A 25,129-nucleotide genomic window follows, 5' to 3' on the forward strand; every position below is an offset into this window, starting at 1 on the left:
CACATGCCGCAACTTAAGATCAGAACAAAATTACATTAAAGCTTGTCGAATTAGTTTAATTCGCACAATTAAGGGATACTAAAGCAGATTACCAAAAATTAAAAGTAATTGGAAATGATCATTTAAAAAAAAAACATAACTTTAACTTCATAGACTGTTTATTGAAAGTGCAGTAATTAAGAAACACATACAACAACAGAATAATTTACTAATGTAATAATTGTTTAATTGTAAAATCGAATAAAAAATTCTTTATTACATTTTACAGATTCTGTAACGGTATCTTATCCGAGATAATGTAATTAATACTAATCACATGTGTAAAGTATTAAAAAATGATAATATATCGATTTAGTATTAATCGCTGCAAGTTTTTAGTATTGCTCGCTTAATTTCAGTAACAAAATCATGTATCGGCATTGTGTCTTGTTATTACTTGCCGTTTGTAACGTACTCTGTGATAACTGTGTGGTGTTCAACTTTGAAAACGATTCTTTTCATGATTTCACAAATGATTTTGGGGTATGCGTTGGCAGGTCCATGTGGGATCTCAGACAATATGACGATTTGCCGATGGATGCTCCTCATGAGAATAGTACATTTTACATAGCACCGACATCAGAAGTGAGCTGTATGTCCTCATTGATATTCCCCATCACAGGAGGGGGAACACTGGATGTCAAATTGTATATGGAACCGGCAGCAGAGTCCGATCAGATCACCATCCTAGCGTTTCAACATGAGCCAAAGGGAGTTGTTGGAAATCTCATCTTGTCCGCTATGGACCCCAACTTCACAAGAGGCTGGCAACATTTAAAGGTCACTTTAATCGGATCAGGCGTTTATAATGGTTTTGTATGTTTACATTTGTAATATTAGAAATTAAATTATAATATAAAAGTTTCAGCGCGTTTTATAGGAAATCTAATAAATTTCCTTCAGTATAAAGAAATTGTAAGGCAAGTTAGTTGTCAAGTTACATAGGTATATCTGCGCTTGGCACTGCGTAATATTACATATATTACCATTTATATTTTAATTTATCATATGTAGACATAAACAAATCACCTGCTTGATGTTAAATGGTCATCGTTGCCATCAAATAGGTTGTCACTGTAAGAGATGTTAATTATATATATCCCTTACGTCGCTTTTGAACCCACAACCATAGACACCAATGCATTATGTCCATCATGCGTGTCTTTACACTGATTTGCTCGCACAATCAGATTTTTTTTATATGTGTAAATATAATAGATTTAATTTTTTTGGGTTTTGTTTACTCGAAAATATGTCAGTAGTCTGCTGTATCATTATTTTGATATTATTTTTTTTGTACAACTTTTCAAGTGCAAAGAAAACAGTAAAATATTTACTTTAAATAAAACATCGATGCCACGGTGGACGAATAAGAAATAAATACTGATAAACTAAAGTACACGCGAGTAAGGCCGAGGGCAAGAGCTACTATAATACCTACGTTGTCTTGATATTATAAATTATCATGATTTACGAGTTCAATGTATATCGGATTAATAGTTTCCGGTAAAGTAAAAACATAATCTGTCAGACAGACATACATATACATATTTTTTAATAGTTTATAATATACAAGATATTATTCAATATTAGTGTATGCTTGTAAATAATTTTCATTTTAAATTTATTAGTATAGTAATAAATTTATTTTTCATTTTTTTATGTACAATAAAATGATAAGATTTATTTTCAATTTTCAGGTAACTCTTATGGGTATTGCATCTGAATCGTCAGTTATATTAATAGATTCAGTCCGATTTATTGCACCGTCATACAGTGAAGAGTTTTGTCAAATATATAAACAAGACGAAGAAGATGAGACAAATGAAACAACAATCTCAACAATCGTGCCAGAAACACCTTCAACCATCGTGCCAGAAACACCTTCAACAATCGTGCCAGAAACACCTTCAACCATCGTGCCAGAAACACCTTCAACCATCGTGCCAGAAACACCTTCAACCATCGTGCCAGAAACACGTTCAACTATTGTTCCAGAACCAACATCAACCATCGTGCCAGAAACAACTTCAACTATTGTTCTAGAAACAACATCAACCATCGTGCCAGAAACTACTTCAACTATCGTGCCAGAAACACCTTAAACTATCGTGTCAGAAACAACATTGAAAATAACATAACATGTGAAGCTGTCTATTTCTGTCTGTCTGTCTATTTATAATAAATGCACCACAGTTTTATACTATCGCAGTTATTATCGTTCACATCTTGTCTTGTTCAATATTAAGCTTAAATAAATAAATTATTATTATTATAAATAAAAATTTCGAGCGACCACACACTTAAGTGGCAGCTTAGCGTACAACATCATCATTTATAATTTTCATTTATCTTATAGTAACAACTAGATCACATCACAGAAATTTATTTTTGTTCCACATTCAACAAGCCCTTTAATTCAATATACTGTTGATTTATGTATAAAAGTTCGTATAAAGTATATATTTAACAATCCAAAATCAGTCTACAAAAGCAAAATTTGTTTTTTTACACTCTACATTCGTGATTTGGAGCGACATCTTTATTTAAGCTGGAGTAAACATATAATACAGCCTGGACATGTAATATTACACGCTATTGAGTCATTTATTTTTATAAAAATGCACATCATATCGATGTTTCTAAAAAAAAGTAATAAAATATTTCTGGATAGTAGCTACACCTACCTATTGTGTCTTGTTTAGCGATCCACAGGGTGTTAAGTTTGGGTAATTATAATAAATAAAAATCCATAAAATAAATTCAATCCGATATAGTCCACCAACATACTGTGATAATAAGACTCAAATATACAATAAGATGGAGAAGATGATATAACAACTGTAGCAGAAGCAACACCTGTTACTATTACAATGATCCATCTAGAAACTACTTCTGACTGATTATCAGAAGGCACCTCGACAAGTAGTGCCATATCAACAACCAAAATAATCTCATTAAGCAGTTTGGAAACGACGATAGACAATTATCAAGTTAAAACCTCGACAAGTAGTCCAAACACAAGTATTGAAACAACCTTAAAAAACCACTCTAGAAACTAGTTCAAGAAACTTCCCTCATACAATCTCGACAAGAAGTCAAAACAAAACGCCTAGAAACGACTACAGCAAATGATACACAAACAAGTTCCACGACTAGTAAGCACTTACTCTGGATAAAACAGACGTACATATTAACGTGAACATTCAAATAAAATAATAATTCATTTTACTTATTTGTTTTTATTAATGCAATCTTTCCATATAATAAAATCGTAACTAATCAAAATCTGTATATGGAAGATGTTCGAGATCAAATATTACTGGGGTTAACTATTAACGCAATAGTTCACATATTTATAGATTTATATGTTCATCTATTCATTTGTTACCGCTTATTAAAATCGGGATGTAATGGGCTGATGAAATTAAAACCTTTTTAAAGAGTTCCAGTGGTTCCATCATCCCTTTGTATTTGAAAATAAATATACTATAAACGTAAGTCGCGTGTTCTCAACTGCTAAAAAATCTATGCTTTAATAAAATAAGCAATGGAACAGTCTTAGCTGAAGAAAAGGAATAAGGGATTTTAAAAAATGTTTCATGTATGTCTCTTATTTTTCTTTTTGATATATCTGATGCTTTAGCGTATTCTGGACCATGACTCCGAATACCCGTTCTAGCCAATTGAATCACCTGTTTTTTTATTCTAAAGAAAGCTGAGATGTACACTTATTAAATTTACTTTAGCAGTGATATCAATTAAAAAGAAACATTATAAAAGATGTGAAAAGATAACAACATTCAATTGATAATCACTAATTGTTTAATAATTGGAAAATCAAGTAAAATATTTCGTTATCATATACACAGATTCAACCACGATAATGTAGTGCACACTAACGATATAAATCTCACACCAACGTTATAAAAATTTAGTATAAAATGCTACATTGGGATGTGTCGCTTAAATTTATTTAACAATGTATAAGCAATGTTATTTGTTATTACTTCTCTGTCTAAACGTACTCTGTGATAACTGTGTGGTGTTCAACTTTGAAGATAATTCATTTGATGCTTTCACAAATGGCTCCCAGATATGCCGTAATCTACCCATGTGGGACTTAAGACGATATTATGATTTGCCCATGAACGCTCCTCATGAGAATAGTACATTTTACATAGCACCGGAATCAACAATGAGCTCTATGTCCTCATTGATGATTGGGACAGTGGATATCAATTTGCATATAGAACTGGTCACACATTTAGATCAAATTGCTACCCTAGTATCTCGGACTTGATACAACTGGTGCAAATATCGTCTTGTCTGCTAACGACCGCAACTTTACGAGAGGCTGGCAAACTAAAAAGGTCACTCTAATAGGATCAGGCGTGTAGAATAGCTATGTAAGTCTAATTAAATAATAAATAATTTTAGTTGGAAATAAATTAAAAATCAAATACGTATTACTACTTAATTTAGTAAAATTTATTATTATATTAAAAATAATCTAAAAATCACACCGGGAACTCTTAGATTGGTTCCACCTTTTATCACATAGTCTACCACCAAACAGTATTGCCAATATCCAGCAATGCGTTAACATAGTCCACTCGAAGAGGCTGCGTATTTATACATCGTGTAAGTGTTCCTCACGCAGTCAGCCTCAGAAAGGACCATCCTAGAGCACAGCCTTAAGACATCTATACCTAAACGAGACATCAGAGTTACCGAGGCTGTACTCTCTCTGATCGACTACGGAGCAGGGCCCGCTGCATTGCAGACACAATTTAATGAGATTTTTTAATATAACATAATATATATGTAAATACAACCAAAATAAAAATAACTCTTAAACAATAAAAGAGTTACCGTGGCTTCGTTATAGATAGAGATATGCTTTCTTGCACTTTTCTGGAGAACTATAATACTTCGTTTATGTGTTGTATTTTTAAAGCATTCAATCCTAACAACCCTTTGAATTATCACTTTACAAGATTAATTTTAAGGTTCAACTATCGCTACCGCAATTTCACTCTAATAAATATATCTATAAAAATTCAAACGAACTGATAGTAGTAACTAAACGAGTACGCAGGAAATATTATATCCCCTCTGGGTAGGTGCCATCCACTCAAATATTTTACTGCCAAACAGCTCTAGTTCGGATATTTTTTTTTTGTTAACGAATGAGTGAGCCAATGTAACTACAGGCTCAAAAGACATAGCATCTTAGTCCTCAAGTTTTTAGCGAAAAAAAAAAATTCAGCTTTAGATTTTCCGACTTCGTTCGTATGAGATGTGTTTTTAATTTTCAGGTTACTCTTATGGGTGTGTTTTATTAATAGATTCAATTTCATATTGCACAGTCATGTACTGAAGAGTTGTGTCAAATTTACAAAGAAGATGTACAAGATAATATAACAACTGAAGCGGATGAGACAACACCTGCTTCAACGACCCATTCAGAAACTACTTCTGACAATTATCCAAATGACATCTCGACAAGTAGTCCCAAAACAGCTACTGATATAACGTCCTAAACAAGTCTATAAACGACGATCGACAATTGTCAAGATAAAATTTCGACAACCACAACACAACCATATGCGGTCCACAACTACTGAAACAACTTCAAAAACCAGTCTAGATACGACTTGAGAAAACTCCCCACATACAAACTCGACAAGTAGCCCAGACACAAGTACTGAAACAACTTCAAAAACGAGTCTGGAAACGACTGCAGAAAATGATCCAAAAACATGCTCTACTAGTAAGTGCAATCTGGATCAAACTGACGTACATATTAACGTTAATATTAGAATAAAAGATATATTATTGCGTGGTAATAAAAAAAATACATTTTAAAATAGATATAACAAAGGCACCGATAACATGTCAGTGGAGATAATATGGCATTGATTTGAATATCCATGAAAGTCAGTTTTTAGCATTAGCATTAGCAGCCTGTAAATTTCCCACTGCTGGGCTAAAGGCCTCCTCTCCCTTTGAGGAGAAGGTTTGGAGCATATTCCACCACGCTGCTCCAATGCGGGTTGGCGAAATACACATGTGGCTGAATTTCGTTGAAATTAGACACATGCAGGTTTCCTCACGATGTTTTCCTTCACCGCCGAGCACGAGATGAATTATAAACACAAATTAAGCACATGAAAATTCATTGGTGCCTGCCTGGGTTTGAACCCGAAATCATTGGTTAAGATGCACGCGTTCTAACCACTGGGCCATCTCGGCTATATATGAAAGTCAGTATTATAAAGAATTTCTAAAATCAGTAATCTTCTTAAATATTAAACGTCCCAGTGCTAGATCGTCCAACGTAAACGTCCCTGGGTTAAGGCCGTTTGAGGAGAAGTCCAGTGCAGATTGGTGGATACACTTGTTGCAGGTTTTCAGTCAGAACACGTAGGTTTCTTCACGATGGTTGTCTTCAACGCCGAATGTGTGATCAATATATTAAATTACTTCAACAAACATACATTATTATTATTATTACCATTATCTATTCACATCAATAGGAAAAAATTAAGGTTCCTATCATCTTCGAATAAATATCCGCATTCCTCAATAAATAACGGTACGTGAAAACTGTACCTTTAATAATAATATCTTGTTTTATATCGTATCAATATCGTGTTTTACATCAAAGGTAACCTATTTACGACTATAGATAAATATTCTAATGATACCTAGATATTCTACCTTTATACAATAAAACTCGAAATTAATATTGGCGTTATTAATTATATTTGTGATAATATATTTTATTTCCTAAATTTATTAATAGTAACTAACTTTTCGCCTCAACTTGTGTGAAATTATACACATGGGATGTTTTATTATAATTTTTGTATTATATAAAAATTTGAGGATTTGTTTAGTTTTTAAACTAAAAGAAAGTGCTCCGGAAGTCAGATATATTCTTTCAAGACCACAAATAGATTTACAAAAACAGTAAATCTATGTTCAAAAATAATTTATTAAAAAAAATTAATGAAAAGTTTTTTTCTAATAATATCCTAATTTTACTGCTATGGGGCCCGATTATGTGCCCTAGGATGATTATATCCATTTCAAATAAACTTAAATAAGTATGTACCACATATAAATTTTTTTAAGTTTAACAAAAATATTTTATCAAACTTAGTTAAATCACTGCATTGCTGCATTTCAACTAATTTATTCAAATTGCGAATATAAGAAAAAATATGTATCATACATACTCGTATCTACGGTAATATATCAGTGGACGTTTGTTTTGGAATGCCTCACTACAAAAAGAATAAACCTATATTCATAAAACTTACAAACTTATATCTGATGATAGAGCGCGTTTCGGCAGTTTTATTATATAGAACGAGCAAATGGGCCACCTAATGGTAAATAAATTTAATAACATATGAATTAATAACATTAAGTGCTTAAATATATACAAATATGAATTAAAAATAGATACTGTATATATCTTGACAGCGTGAAGTGGTGGCAAGAATGCTAGCAGCATTTCCCCGTTGAATCGTAATTCCGATCCTCTGGGCTAAAAATGAACCAGCCGTCCTGTCACCAGTGGAGGCAATAAGGCGAAGTGTTATGCTTTTGATAAAGTTTTTTGCACCACTACTCCAAGGGCCAAGTGTTTCGACAGCAAATGGGACAAAAAAGTAATAAATATTTACAATTAAAATGGTTAGTATAACATTCCTTATATTGCCAAAGCGTCACCAACGAGAGCTTTCATTGAGAGATGTAATTTAAACGAGATATGTTATTTCCCTTTTGCAATTAATCACACTCAGCAAAGCGGGTTACAACAAAACTAAGAATTGCTTGTTTGATAATATTAATATCTGATGAACCACACAGACACTTGCACAAAGCCCTACCTCCGAGTATATAAATGTGCTTCCCAGTTTACCCCCTTTTATTTAGACTGTTTACGTGACAAGCGTAAATTCAAATATATTCAAGCAACATAGCAAACCCAATAGATGACATTTTAACCAGTTAAAACCAGTTTGAAAAGTTTCACGTAATCGATTAATCTTCATTTTGAAGTTACACAATTTTTAACATCTTCAAAAAAAAAGGAGGCTATGAATTTGGTTGTATTGCTTTTGTTCGTTACCTCAGAACTCTGTCATTTATGAACCGATTCATGAGGAAATTCTAGTTTTGCTTTTTTTTGTTATACATTTTGTTTCACTCTTTATTTTATTACATGGATTTAAATCTATCGTAGAGCCTCCGCAACCTGATCGTTATCAAAGCAATACAGCCTCAAATAATTAGAACAGATGAATTTTTACTTTATACAGAAATCGTCAAGTTGGTGTAAAGCTTTACATATTTTATTTTGTAAATTGAATCGCAGATTCACCTTGAAACTAAAAAAGTAGCACAAACTACAGGACGCATGCACACCGAGGAATCTGAACACACTGTAAAAAATCCAAAAGATTACCACAGACAACACGTATTATGCTGCACCGCACTGCATTTGAGCTGAGCGACGAACCGTTCCAGAGCTGATAACTCACCTCATCTCACTTTGACAATAAAACATATTCACAAATTTTTATATGGCCAGATTTATTTCATCACAAAAGGTATAGCAAACCTAGAACACATATTATTAACGAGCTAGTCGGAATGTCATATACCAAAATTTCTCAATGAGCTTCTTTGCGAAACGGTGGTAGAATTTTTACAAACAGTGAAAAAGTATAATGCTTCTATGTTGAATAAAGATTTGAATTTGAAACCAAACTTAGATTTTAAATTAGAATGACTGCTCTCATGTTTAAAATTTAAATATAAATTTGATAAATAGTTATATGTCATTCATAATAATACCTACTGATAAATCTCTGCCGAATTTTCCTTTCTGTAACACAGGTTAGGTTAAAATTTAATATGATAGATTTGACACGGAATGTCAAATTAAAACCAAGTTAAAGTAAAAGTGATCTAACTTTTTAAATTGAAAAAAAAAACATAAAGAAAACTGAAGCCGCATATATTTATTAAAGATAAAAAAAAAAGGGCCTCGAAACTTGTCGAATTTGTTTAATCCGCATAATGGAGGGGTACTCAAGTATATTATAATTGGATTCAATTGGATATCCGAAAACGAACGATGTTAGATGATTTAACTTAAAGGCAGGTAAACTATGTCTTGAACAAATGAAGACGTCTACTTGTAACTTTATGGTGGACCAGTATCGTTCATGCCTCAAGTGTGTCCTCCGGCTGCACACCATACATAGACATAACATCTTCAATATTATATGTAAGGTAACTAGTGTTTCAATACAAATTACCATAAGGTTATTCTTGACAACTCATTTGCTGTCTTAATAAATTCAATTTCAGGAAAATATTGTTTGAAGGAGTCGAGATGGCCCAGGAACGCGTGCATCTTAACCGATGATTTCGGGTTCAAACCCAGGCAGGCACCACTGAATTTTCATGTGCTTAATTTGTGCTTATAATTCATCTCGTGCTCGGCGGTGAAGGAAAACATCGTGAGGAAACCTCCATGTGGCTAATTTCAACGATATTCTGCCACATATGTAGTCCACCAACCCGCATTGGAGCAGCGTGGTGGAATATGCTCCAAACCTTCTCCTCAAAGGGAGAGGAGGCCTTTAGCCCAGCAGTGGGAAATTTACAGGCTGCTAATGTAATGTAATGTAATTGTTTGAAGTTTTGCACAGTAATTACGATTGCATAATACTGTTAACAAATATCAAATGAAGTCAAGCTTGCTAGTAAAAATCCAACAAAAATGTTGATTACTTTAGTCTAGCACATCTCCACAACAACGCTCGTATATATATTGTATAATCTTTCATACCGTTAAAAAACGACCTATTCGTCTTTACATTAAAAGAGTTTTGAGTGACTAATATCCATCGTACAACATGCAACAGTCTTCTACTAATTTACATCTTATTCTAGACAATTCATCCTTTCTTCAATTTTTTGAAATCTTCGAAAATCTAAGTAGTGATTTTGGTGATTTTTGGTGATTTGCGGTTATTGTATATTTGTAGGGTTGATACTGTTTTAGATGTGTGCATGTAATGTCTCAATAAAAATAACAATACTTTGTTGCAAACGCAAAAAATACTACCAATAAAAAAAATTATAACATTAAATGTTCGGTATTGGGAAATAGTAGTATGTAGAAAAAATAAAAAAAATAAAATGTTTATTCTTGATGAACAAGTATTGCTGACGTAACATTATAATGGTACAAAATAATATTGTAATTAAGAATGAAATATCATTACATAGTCGCTTACCGCCTTCTGTCCCTATGTATGCTTAGATCTTTAAAATTACACAACGGATTTTGATGTGGTTTTTTTAATACATAGATTGATTCAAGAGGAAGGTTTATATGTATATTACATGCACATATTGTGTTATTTCTTACATACATTGGGCTATTAATATAGATCAATACGGCCCTTTACAGCATGTAATTTTAATTAATATTTTCGAAGATATTACAGATTTAAAAGAAAGTGCTCCGGAAGTCAGATATATTCTTTCAACACCACAAATAGATTTACAAGAACAGTAAATCTATGTTCAAAAATAATTTATTAAAAAAAATTAATGAAAACTTTTTTTCTAATAATATCCTAATTTTACTGCTATGGGGTCCGATTATGTGCCCTAGGATGATTATATCCATTTCAAATAAACTTAAATAAGTATGTACCACATATAATTTTTTTTAAGTTTAACAAAAATATTTTATCAAACTTAGTTAAATCACTGCATTGCTGCATTTCAACTAATTTATTCAAATTGCGAAAATAAGAAAACATATGTATCATACATACTCGTATCTACGGTAATATATCAGTGGACGTTTGTTTTGGAATGCCTCACTACAAAAAGAATAAACCAATATTCATAAAACTTACAAACTTATATCTGATGATAGAGCGCGTTTCGGCAGTTTTATTATATAGAACGAGCAAATGGGCCACCTAATGGTAAATAAATTTATTAACATATGAATTAATAACATTAAGTGCTTAAATATATACAAATATGAATTAAAAATAGATACTGTATATATCTTGACAGCGTGAAGTGGTGGCAAGAATGCTAGCAGCATTTCCCCGTTGAATCGTAATTCCGATCCTCTGGGCTAAAAATGAACCAGCCGTTCTGTCACCAGTGGAGGCAATAAGGCGAAGTGTTATGCTTTTGATAGAGTTTTTTGCACCACTACTCCAAGGGCCAAGTGTTTCGACAGCAAATGGGACAAAAAGTAATAAATATTTACAATTAAAATGGTTAGTATAACATTCCTTATATTGCCAAAGCGTCACCAACGAGAGCTTTCATTGAGAGATGTAATTTAAACGAGATATGTTATTTCCCTTGTGCAATTAATCACACTCAGCAAAGCGGGTTACAACAAAACTAAGAATTGCTTGTTTGATAATATTAATATCTGATGAACCACACAGACACTTGCACAAAGCCCTACCTCCGAGTATATAAATGTGCTTCCCAGTTTACCCCCTTTTATTTAGACTGTTTACGTGACAAGCGTAAATTCAAATATATTCAAGCAACATAGCAAACCCAATAGATGACATTTTAACCAGTTAAAACCAGTTTGAAAAGTTTCACGTAATCGATTAATATTCGTTTTGAAGTTACACAATTTTTAACATCTTCAAAGAAAAGGAGGTTATGAATTTGGTTGTATTGCTTTTGTTCGTTACCTCAGAACTCTGTCATTTATGAACCGATTCATGAGGAAATTCTAGTTTTGCTTTTTTTTTGTTATACATTTTGTTTCACTCTTTATTTTATTACATGGATTTAAATCTATCGTACAGCCTCGGCAACCAGATCGTTATCAAAGCAATACAGCTTCAAATAATTAGAACAGATGAATTTTTACTTTATACAGAAATCGCCAAGTTGGTGTAAAGCTTTACATATTTTATTTTGTAAATTGAATCGCAGATTCACCTTGAAACTAAAAAAGTAGCACAAACTACAGGACGCATGCACACCGAGGAATCTGAACACACTGTAAAAAATCCAAAAGATTACCACAGACAACACGTATTATGCTGCACCGCACTGCATTTGAGCTGAGCGACGAACCGTTCCAGAGCTGATAACTCACCTCATCTCACTTTGACAATAAAACATATTCACAAATTTTTATATGGCCAGATTTATTTCATCACAAAAGGTATAGCAAACCTAGAACACATATTATTAACGAGCTAGTCGGAATGTCATATACCAAAATTTCTCAATGAGCTTCTTTGCGAAACGGTGGTAGAATTTTTACAAACAGTGAAAAAGTATAATGCTTCTATGTTGAATAAAGATTTGAATTTGAAACCAAACTTAGATTTTAAATTAGAATGACTGCTCTCATGTTTAAAATTTAAATATAAATTTGATAAATAGTTATATGTCATTCATAATAGTACCTGCTGATAAATCTCTGCCGAATTTTCCTTTCTGTAACACAGGTTAGGTTAAAATTTAATATGATAGATTTGACACGGAATGTCAAATTAAAACCAAGTTAAAGTAAAAGTGATTTAACTTTTTAAATTGAAAAAAAAAACATAAAGAAAACTGAAGCCGCATATATTTATTAAAGATAAAAATAAAAAATTGCCTCGAAACTTGTCGAATTTGTTTAATCCGCATAATGGAGGGGTACTCAAGTATATTATAATGGGATTCAATTGGATATCCGAAAACGAACGATGTTAGATGATTTAACTTAAAGGCAGGTAAACTATGTCTTGAACAAATGAAGACGTCTACTTGTAACTTTATGGTGGACCAGTATCGTTCATGCCTCAGGTGTGTCCTCCGGCTGCACACCATACATAGACATAACATCTTCAATATTATATGTAAGGTAACTAGTGTTTCAATACAAATTACCATAAGGTTATTCTTGACAACTCATTTGCTGTCTTAATAAATTCAATTTCAGGAAAATATTATTTGAAGGAGTCGAGATGGCCCAGGAACGCGTGCATCTTAACCGATGATTTCGGGTTCAAACCCAGGCAGGCACCACTGAATTTTCATGTGCTTAATTTGTGTTTATAATTCATCTCGTGCTCGGTGGTGAAGGAAAACATCGTGAGGAAACCTCCATGTGGCTAATTTCAACGATATTCTGCCACATGTGTATTCCACCAACCCGCATTGGAGCAGCGTGGTGGAATATGCTCCAGACCTTCCCTCAAAGGGAGAGGAGGCCTTTAGTCCAGCTGTGGGAAATTTACAGGCTGCTAATGTAATGTAATGTAATTGTTTGAAGTTTTGCACAGTAATTACGATTGCATAATACTGTTAACAAATATCAAATGAAGTCAAGCTTGCTAGTAAAAATCCAACAAAAATGTTGATTACTTTAGTCTAGCACATCTCCACAACAACGCTCGTATATATATTGTATAATCTTTCATACCGTTAAAAAACGACCTATTCGTCTTTACATTAAAAGAGTTTCGAGTGACTAATATCCACCGTACAACATGCAACAGTCTTCTACTAATTTACATCTTATTCTAGACAATTCATCCTTTCTTCAATTTTTTGAAATCTTCGATAATCTAAGTAGTGATTTTGGTGATTTTTGGTGATTTGCGGTTATTGTATATTTGTAGGGTTGATACTATTTTAGATGTGTGCATGTGATGTCTCAATAAAAATAACAATACTTTGTTGCAAACGCAAAAAATACTACCAATAAAAAAATTATAACATTAAATGTTCGGTATTGGGAAATAGTAGTATGTAGAAAAAATAAAAAAAATAAAATGTTTATTCTTGATGAACAAGTATTCCTGACGTAACATTATAATGGTACAAAATAATATTGTAATTAAGAATGAAATATCATTACATAGTCGCATACCGCCGTCTGTCCCTATGTATGCTTAGATCTTTAAAATTACACAACGGATTTTGATGTGGTTTTTTTAATACATAGATTGATTCAAGAGGAAGGTTTATATGTATATTACATGCAGATATTGTGTTATTTCTTACATACATTGGGCTATTAATATAGATCAATACGGCCCTTTACAGCATGTAATTTTAATTAATATTTTCGAAGATATTACAGATTTAAAACGCAGGTACATAGCGATTTGTATTGTATAACGACTGAAAAACTGTTAACGTTGTAAGACATTCTATAGTATATTTAGTGACAGCATTGCACCCGTGCGAAGCTGGGGCGGGTCGCTAGTAATGAATAAAAGGCAGTCGAACGCTTTTTAAAACGCTTGGACATAACGCCAAAAATCAAAAGTAATCGGAAATGAACAAATTCCAAACTCGTCGCTACCAATTTGAACAATCAAATCAAAATAATACAACTTTAACATCATAGACTGTTTATTGAAAGTGCAGTAATTGAAAAACATTTACATAATTCCGAACATGATAGACGGAACCATTCAATAATGTCTTAATTGTTTAATTGTAAAATCGAATAAAAAAATCTTTATCGCTTTTTACAGATTCTGTAACGGTATCTTATCCGTGATAATGTAATGAATACTAATGATATGTGTAGAGTGTTCAAAAATGATAAAATATCGATTTAGTATTAATCGCTGCAAGTAGATGTGTGACACTTAATTTCAGTAACAAAATCATGTATCGGCATTGTGTTTTGTTATTACTTCTCTGTTGTAACGTACTCTGTGATAACTGTGTGGTGTTCAACTTTGAAGGCGATTCTTTCGATGATTTCACAAATGATTTCGGGGTATGCATTGGCAGGTCCATGTGGGATCTCAGACGATATGACGATTTACCAATGGATGCCCCTCATGAGAATAGTACATTTTACATAGCACCGAAATCAGAATTGAGCTGTATGTCCTCATTGACATTCCCCATCACAGGCGGGGGAACACTGGACGTCAATTTGTATATGGAACCGACACAAGACTCCGATCAGATCACCTTCCTAGTGTTTCAATCTGAGCCATTTGGAGTTATTACAAGTTACGTCTTGTCCGCTTTGGACTCCAGCTTGACAAGAGGCTGGCAAATTGTAAAGTTTTCTATCGGCGGATCAAGCGTTTTTAATGGCTTTGTAAGTTTCAATTTATAATATCTATATATCTATAATAAAATCGTAATTTATCGAAATCTGTACATGGAAGATATTTGAGAACAAATATTACTGGGGTTATCTATTAAAGCGATCAATCAAATAAATATGATTTTTAGAATTTTGGTCGGTTTGTCTGTTTATGTATTCGTTTGTTTCCGCTAATCTCGGAATCGTAACCGATTTGGATGCGATTTTCACCGATGTACTGTAGTAACCTTGGAGTAACATATAGTGTTTGTTTTATTAAAATCGGAATCTTATGGAACCAGAACAGATGAGGTTAGAACCTTTTTAAAGACTTCCAATGGTGTTGTAACACAGTGATGATGTATCATCCCTTTGCATTTGAAAATAAATATACCATAAATATAAATAGGTACGGCGCCGATGAATTTAAGTTTATACCCCGGTTCTTTCGCATTCCGAAAAACTTTTCGTTTATTTTTAAACGACTCCAGTACACGGGTTTAGCTTTGTGTGCTCTCTAACGAATATATATATTATAATATATATATATATATATAGACAGACAGACAGACTCAAATATACAGAGATATCAACCATATCTATAACCCTACTTTTGAGGCTTAAAGTCACCGCTAATTAGAAATAAAATTATAAAAATAAAAGTTTAAGTGTGCAGTTTAAAGTAAAACCAGCTAATTTCCTTCAATAAAAAGAAGGAAATAAGTTATATAGATATTTGTCTGCCATTGGCCCTGCAGATCATCACATATATTACTATTTTTGTATTAATATATAAAATGTAGACAGATGAACGAATGGACTACCGATGTCGAGTGGTCACCGTTGCCATCAAATGCCACCAAAAACGTTAGCTATCCCTTCCACATGCCGTACATCACTTTTGCGCCACCAACCGTAGGCTCTAATGCATTGTGGTCATTAGCAGTCTGTAAATTTCCCACTTCTGGACTAAAGCCCTCCTCTCCCTTTGAGGAAAAGGTTTTGGAGCGTATTCCACCACGCTGCTCGAATGCCCTTTGGTGGAATACACGTGTGGCAGAATTTCGTTGAAATTAGATACATGGAGGTTTCCTCACGATAATTTCCTTCACCGCCGAGCACGACATGAATTATAAACACAAATTAAGCACATGAAAATTCAGTGGTTCCTGCCTGGGTTCAAACCGGAAATCATCAGTTAAGATTCACGCGTTCTAACCACTGGGCCATCTCGGCTCTTTATGGTCATTATGCCTGTAATTACAGCGGCTTTCACAAACAGCAACAATATGAGATATTACTGTTGGACAGTATAACACTAAATGAGTAACCTACACAGAGAAGCAAGACGGTTTCAGATCCCATCATTTACACCGCTATGGAATATTTATATAGTAACGAGGTCTTCGCCTCTTCTTACCCTGAGTCCTATGTCCGTAGGCTTTACGTATAAAATGTAGCCTTTGTCCTTCCATGGGGTTCAAGCTTACTTCGTATCAAATTTCATCACATTCGGTTCGTAACAGATAGACGGTTACTTTTTAAATTATGTAATCAGTATATGTTAATACATAACACATATCCCTATTGACGACCTCCGTGGTCGAGTATTGTGTACACCGGTTTTCATGGGTACGCCACTCCGAGGTCCGGGCTCGACTCCCGACCGAGTCGATGTAGAAAATATTCATTAGTTTTCAATGTTGTCTTGGGTCTGGTGTATGTGGTACCGTCGTTACTTCTGATTTTCCATGACACAAGTGCTTTCGCTACTTACATTGGGATCAGAGTAATGTATGTGATTGTTGTCCAATATTTAATATTCATTGAATATCCGTTACATTACTATTTTGTTAACTTAAAGCTTTATTTTAATTTATATTTATATATAACTTATAATAACAATTTACATTAAAGGTCATGTTTATGAAAATCTAAATTAAAAATAACTATTGACAAATTATGGCAAGAATGCCAGCAGCATTTCCCCATTGAGGCGCAAGTCTGATCCTCATGGTGAACAATTTAATACACATCAACAACAGTAGAACCAACACGAAATGTTATATTATGAATATAATAGGTATTTCCACTCTGAGTAATATTCATTGATTAAGATATTATAATATAATTGATCATTTTAACATTTTAATAAGATTTAACAATCTTTATAGATAGAGCGACTGAATTTATTATATTATACAAAGAATAGAAATTACAAAGGGGTAATCTCGATGTATTATTTTAATTAATAAACTCAATTATATTATGTATTATTCGTTTCACGCTCGTATAAGAGGGCTTCTTACAGGTATTTGGAATAAGTAGCCTATGTACGATTTCAGTCTATAATCTGTCTTTGTGCCAAATTTAATTATGATATTTTCAACCGTACTGACCTGATTGTGTAATACCCATCTAGTCATCCATCAAAACTTTCGCATTTTTAATACTAGTAATTTATATTACTTCGTGGTAGGGCTTTCTGCAAGCCCGTCTGAGTAGGTACCACCCACTCATCATATATTCTACCGCCAAACAGCGGTACTCAGTATTGTTGAATTCCGGTTTGAAGGGTGGGTGAGCCAGTGTAACTACAGGCATAAGGGACATAACATCTTAGTTTCCAAGGTTGGAGGCGCATTAGTGATGTAAGGGATAATTCATATTTCTTACAGAGCCATTGTCTATGGGCGGTGGTGACTACTGCCGATGTGATCGTCTGCCTATATATAATTTGACAAAAATCTTAATTAGTATTATTTCCATAAATGATAAAACATTTTATTTATTCTAAGCGAATTAATAAAATTATTTTCTTTGAGTTTGAAGAAATGCAAAGTAATTCGTGTAAAAGTATAAACGTGATGTCATATATGCGTATCTTGATATACATATAAATCGAAATCAAAAATCTAAATTAAATACTTTGTTTATGAAAGCTCAAGTATTTTGAACGGTCTTTTTTTCCCATTAATTTGAACCTAGCGAAAAGATCTGGCAAAACATCAATCGTCTCTCTAATTCACTGTACATATAATAAACATTTTACTTAATGGATTTTTTTATATAATACTCAGTTCTTGTTCAAGGACGGATGAATTGTCTTTGCGGAGACGACAACTTGTCACAAGTTTTTCTGTACAGTTTTTGTACAACGTTTGTAATGTCAAAATGTTTTAAAAGTCATGTCATCAAATCGTGATACATTCCAACTTTGCTTAAAGACAGGAGATATTATCGAGATCTGAGATTGTCATTAGAATGAATTGCTCGTTCTTGAAGAATAGACAGGGTACCATAACTGTAGCGTCAAAGCTATACTATAAAATATGCTGTATTAATAAGAAAAACCTGCTAATCAAGCAGTATCAATGTCAGCTAGTGGTCATAGTTTCTGAACCGCTCCAGTAGTATTCTCATCAATTCCAGTGGAGCTTGGAGCTGAAGTAATTAATAAAAAACTACATCAGTTACACTGTGATTGCTGTTATCTTTGAACTTTTGTTTTACATTAAGTAAATTGTGTTGTATTCGCGTTCGAAACCAATTTTTTTACAAACGAACTTCGTATCAGTGATAATTATTGTTTTTAATGGTTTTCCTTGTTGTGATATTTTTGCGTAAAACCGGATGCCCTAACGGTGGCCTACTCAACAATACATTTAACGTTAAAAGAGGTAGTTACTATCACAGCTATCGGCTATATATATATATATAAATATATATAACATGTTAAAATTGAACATATTATACCGCCAAGCAGCAATATTTAATCAAAAATCAAAATCAAAATATACTTTATTCAAGTAGGTTTTTACAAGCACTTTTGAATCGTCCTAAATATTTGACACCAGTTTCGCCAAGATTGTCTTGCTTCCCAGCATAGGCCTCCCCTAAAGCTTGCCACAAAGTACGATCTTGTGTCTTTCTTCATGTAAAAAGTGTAGGCAATGGTGACGCTTAAGTGAAAATTTAAAAAGAAGAATATCTTCTTTATTTGTTTTTTTCTCAGAAAGCGATTTCGTCCCATTTCGTTTACCTATTTTATGAATAACAGACACGGTCACGCGTTGGTGTGGCTACGTTATACTTTGAATTATACTGTATGATGATTGTGAAGCCAAAAACCTTCTCTAAAATGGTACAAATTTCATGTCAAAATATTCAGCAATTTTTGCGTGATGCACTTCAAAAAACAGTGATCTTTTTATATATATATATATAAATAGAATAGGTTTAAATCGTTTTTGGCTTTTAATTAATCGAAAAATCGTATTTGGTTCTGCTGTATAATTTATTTTATATTTAAATTCTTGTATCACTTTTCAAACTTTTTAATTTCGATACTTCACTTGGCAGGTTTGCAAAACTAATTCCTTCGCCCTAAACCCGCCTTTTGTTTTTTTTTTTATCCAACCGTCGTCTATCCAAGGACGTTTGTTATATGAATAAAGAAATATATAAATAATCTTCTATAGAACACGTGTATTGCCTTAACGAATATCAGCGACGTGGATAAGGTATTTTTATATATGAAAGAAATTAAAGAGTTTATTCTTAATAATGCAGGGAAAAAAGGCTAGAACCTTTTTGGGAAAAGGAAAAATATTCACCGAGCTTATACATATCATAGTTTACGGTTAAAACCGAATTAAATCATTTAAAAAATATAATTCACATATTAATACGAGAAAGGGCTAGAAATATACATTATTTTATACACGCTGATTAAGTACCCGTAACTTGAGACCCAACACGGCACATTTCAATTCTTATTTTAAATACTAGCCCTTATGACCTCTTTACGAACACTCACCTATCGTACGTGTCAACCGGCGGAAAATTAAGTCGCTTCTAACCTTACTCTTATCAAATTATAATGAATAGCTTAGAAGTTATGAGAGCACAAACAAACATACTTAGTCTCCTTAAAACCCTCAACCCCTTTCGCTACAAAAAACACAATTTATAGTATACGATGGAATATAAATTGATTATTACGTTACATTATGTTGTAAAAATAAAAAATATATTCATAAACAACATAAGAATTTCCGACAGCTAATCAATAATAATTGGTTGATAAACAAAATACTACTCAGTTCTAAGAAATACGATACATCACGTTTTATTTTCAGACACAATCTACGGCTGACGTAATGTATCTTTGTATGATAGTATTTTATTTGCCTCCAAACTAATCAACAGACTGTACAGACATACGTTGTTTTAATATTATACGTTTCTTATAAACGGCATTTAGAACTCTGACATTAACCATGACAGTTTAATTTTATTACTATAGGTATATCCGGGAAATACTTATTATTAATGTTATATATATTAGATTTTTGTATATATTTCTTTATATTTTATTACTGATTGTGTTTTAACACAATCATGCGCACGTACTGATTTATGTAGATATATATGTGTCTGCATGTGTCTGCTTACAATCTTTCGTGTAGATATGTTTTATATTTGATTGGAAATGCAGTATCGATATACTTTTAATTTTCCATTTAATTGTTATATAAATAAGTATTTTAGTAATTACTATATTAAGGTATTAGACATATACTTAACGTTTGTTACAAATAATATAATCATTTACTTACATAATAAATAATCAGTATATATTTTGAATATTAATTTGAACGATATTAGAATATATTTCTGATAAATTGTATACTTTAGTTTTTTTTGCTATGTTATTGAATTTCATGTCTATCTAAAGGTTGTCTGAAAGATATTGCTCTTAAAGGGATAATACAACCCTTTGTAACTTTTTTTGTAACGTTTAATTTTTCTATTTTTTTTTATTATTTCTTGTACATAATATAAATATAATTGTACTGTATTACTTTTTTTTATATAAATACATTTTTTGATAAAATCGATTTGATAAAAGATTTTTGACAGAGGCCAAGCACATTTTTTACTGCTATTAATCAGATATTATTGTATGTTTACGACATTATATAAGTTTAACCAAGCCGATGATAATGACTCATACAATATATATTTAGATACCACTCACTCGTTTTATATTTACCGCCAAACTGCAATACGCAGTAATTTTTTGTTCCGGTTTAAATGGTGAGTGATCTCAGTGTATCCACGGATAAAAGGGGCATAACATCTCAGTTCCTAAGGTTGGGGGCGCATTGACGATGTGAATGATTCTCGACATCCTACAGGGTAGGTACATGGTACCAGTAGATGCTCGACTTGACCGCCTTTATTATAAAAAAACAATAGTTTATACATTGCGCTTTTTAGTAATTAACCATTATATTTATGCCATCGATGTAATCTGTTTTTACAAGCTTTTATTTTACTTGCAATATAAGTATGTACGGGCGAAATCTTGCAACTCAATTTAGAAGCAGATATCTCTAACCGATTGAACCGAACTTTTATACACACGTTCAGTTTGGATTACAATGCATGGTCAACTGTGTAACGTCATTCTAAATCCTGCATGGCGGAACACACAAGATGGCGGATATATTTTTTAATTCATTCCTATAACATGGGTATCAAAGTAATGGGCTTGCTGAGAATAAGTCAAAAAATAAAGTGACGTCACTGTAAACCAATATGGCGGAGTAAGTTTTTAGTGCTTGCCTATAATATAGGTATTAAGTGGAAAGACTTAGCGAGAATATGAATGCGAGTTTAATTACTAAAAAGTAAAAAATCTCTTTAAAAAGAAGTTTTTGTATGACATAAATTGTGTCAAATTTCACATGACTATTAGTTAACAGATAAAGTTTATTTCTTTTTTCTTTTTAGCGCATTCAAATAAATGTTTTTAAATAGGTTTTTTACTTTAAATTTATTATTTTACAAAAGAGAACCGTCCGGTCTATTTACTCCCATCGGGATGTTTTTAACAAAAAAGGAATACTAACAGTTGCGTCACAATATACTCGTATATACAACAATGTTATGTATATTTACAATAACAGTGATCTCTTTGGTAGAATCAGTAATAATTATTGTACATATGAACACGAGAAAGTATGGATAATGTCTTAAACGCCAAGACTCCGACTCCGCCACTCCTTCTCGGAGCAATGTATTCGTTTCTATACTATAATTCCGTATATATTTTTAACTTTGCCAATTCATAAATTCAAATAATTTGCTCAAAAAATATTAATAATAAGGCTTCATATTCAAAACAAGATTATAGATAATAAAAAAAAGTGTAAAACTAATACTAGTTGACTTTCAATCTGACAAAATAAATAACAATTTTAACAATCGAGATATGATTATTGCTTCTATTAAAAACATTTATTATTTGTTATAGTATGATTGTTTGTATTATCAATTATCCATTACTTTTAACGACGAATCATTATGGTTTTAATAAAAATGATTATTTTTCCAATTACGGATTATTTTATTCACTCTATCTTTTTATTTTGACTTTCTAGATATAGTATAGTGTTTAGACTAGGCCATATCAGTTCATCCTTGAGTGTGCGTATTTATATTAGGACAAATTAGTTTGGACTAGCCTACACTGGTTTATCCTATCGGGCTTAGGACAGATTAGTTTGGACTAGGCTATACTAATTAATCCTATCGTGTATAGGAAGAACTAGTTTAGCCTAGGCAAAACTAATTTGTCCTGAAATTCGGTTTGGCCGGTCACACACACACACACACACACGCAAAGAACACTTTTGGAGTAAATATTTACTATTTTGACAAAAAATACTTTAGTAGAAAAATAATATAATAAGTAAGGACATCGATAACAAAAATGAAGGATAAGAAATAAAAACTACGTGATAAACTAAAACACACACGAGTGAGGCCGAAGGCAAGAGCTACAATAAGATATCTACCTATACTCTATCCCAATGAGAAAAGAACCAAAACAAACCGTACTTTTCAATATCACAAGTGTTTTGTTGATAAGTCCGCTATATGATGTACTACAAACAGTTCTTCATTAATATATCTTCATTTTGAATACAACAATATATCACTTAACTACGTAAATCCACTTTACATTTTACTACCAAAGTAACGAAAACAGTTTTGCCGACATTCAAAACGCCAATTTTCGATGAACGAACAATTAAAATGGAGGCCTCACTAAGGATGTTCGCTAAACGAATGGAGAATGAATAAATTTATATATACAGATAAAAAATATATTATTTTAGTTTCAATATACACTTCAGATTTTTTGTAAATATATATTTATTTAATTAGTTATAATATGGAATATAATATAATATAGAAAGTTACATAATGTTCGATAAAAATGTTTTATTTTATACAGTAAGGTATAGACAAAAAAATTAAAAGAATTAATTCATTTTAAAGAAATTAAAAAAATCTAAAAATATAGATCAGTTTTATGCAAAGCAACACTTAATTTATAGTTTTGAAAATAATACAAGACTAAGATATTATTCGGAATTATCAAAGGTTTTTTTCTTACGACCTGGCTTTGTTTAAGCGAACTGTAATTGTAACCGATTTAATATTTAAGACCTTTTGCTTTTGCCTACTGACTTTTGATTTGCCTCCAACACAGACTACGCTGATTGAACATTACTTTTTCGGTTTGAAGATAGATAAGATAAGATGTTATTTCAATTACATTTTGTTTTTTTTTCAAGCAATTTAATGCAATTTAATTATAAATTTATTTCAAAGTCATAGTCGTTTTAGATATAAGATAAAATAAGAGTTTCTTTAAAAAATATACAAAAATACATCATGTCTTGAAAATGCCACTTTATTATTGAAACATACAATGTTTCTTTTTATTAATGAGGGAATAGAAATCTTTTCATATAAATAAAATTGTGAGTGTGTTTCTATGACTTGTCGCTGAAAATAACTACCTCTTTATAAGTTAATTAAGGCTATTTGTGAATTACCACGATCCAAATCAAAACTAACGACCCAATATTTATTTAAGACTAATAATGCTGCTACCTAAAAATTTGAATATGTACCTTACCTGCAATTTATATAAAATGTATTTAAAAAATAACATATAATTACGTAAAGCCAATAAAATATATCGTTCCTTAGCATTCATTACCCATTCACTCAGTAATTTTCTCCTCACTAGTGTAACTAAAACGTCATGTCAATTCAAGGTCAAAGTTGTTTATTTATATTCTCTCGTATTCCTATTGAAATAGAGTATATATTGTTTTGATATTATAAATTATCAAGATTTACGATTTACGAGTTCAATGTCAATCGGATTAATAGTTTCAACGCGTATCCGGTAAAGTTAAAATATAATCTGTCAAACATACATATATACAGGGTTATTGGTAATTCGACTTAATCCCGTTAGGAGGTGATAGGGGTGATTATTTGCGATAATTTTAACCCCCCATATGCATAATGCAAAAGTGAACCATTTTTGAGTTATCGCGTTTTTTAAAATAAGTCCAAAATGCAACTTCAAAAATTTATTTAAAAAAAGCATCAATTAAAATCTATTTTTTTTCTTCTGATTTATAAAAACGATTAAACACTGGATATTTTTCAATATTTAAACAATAATTATCGGTCCAAATTTGAAAATGCGAGACAGATTTTTATTTAATAGTTTATACATACATGATGGGGGAGGCCTATGTCCAGCTGTGGACTGATACTGGCCGATTATAATGATGTTGATATGTACAATAATAGTCTATGCTTGTAAATAGTTCTCAATTTAAATTTATTTGTTTAGTATTAATCATTTTCTTTTAATTTTTTTTGTTTACAATAAATAATACAATACTTTAAATTTTCAGGTCACTCTTATGGGGGTTGCATCTGAATCTTCAGTTATATTAATAGATTCAGTACGATTTATTGCACCGTCATACAGTGAAGAGTTTTGTCAAATATATAAACAAGACGAAGAAGATGATGAAAATGAAACAACAACTTCAA

General features: G+C 32.0%; 1 protein-coding gene across 1 annotated transcript; it reads left to right on the plus strand.

Moving 5' to 3' along the window:
- Window positions 1-386: 386 nt before the first annotated feature.
- Window positions 387-2,144, plus strand: LOC135193636 (uncharacterized). The gene is made up of 2 exons (XM_064217004.1): window positions 387-855; window positions 1,740-2,144. The coding sequence occupies exons 1-2, from the start codon at window positions 409-411 to the stop codon at window positions 2,142-2,144; spliced, it is 852 nt and encodes a 283-aa protein (XP_064073074.1). The 5' UTR covers window positions 387-408.
- Window positions 2,145-25,129: the final 22,985 nt, after the last annotated feature.

The sequence above is a fragment of the Vanessa tameamea genome, chromosome 14, assembly GCF_037043105.1.
Source record: "Vanessa tameamea isolate UH-Manoa-2023 chromosome 14, ilVanTame1 primary haplotype, whole genome shotgun sequence".
Classification (NCBI taxonomy): domain Eukaryota; kingdom Metazoa; phylum Arthropoda; class Insecta; order Lepidoptera; family Nymphalidae; genus Vanessa; species Vanessa tameamea.

Coding starts and splice junctions, on each gene's coding strand:
- LOC135193636 (XM_064217004.1), top strand. CDS start 409: ATGTATCGGCATTGTGTCTTGTTATTACTTGCCGTTTGTAACGTACTC. Junction 856..1,739: donor CAGGCGTTTATAATGGTTTT/GTATGTTTACAT, acceptor TTCAATTTTCAG/GTAACTCTTATGGGTATTGC.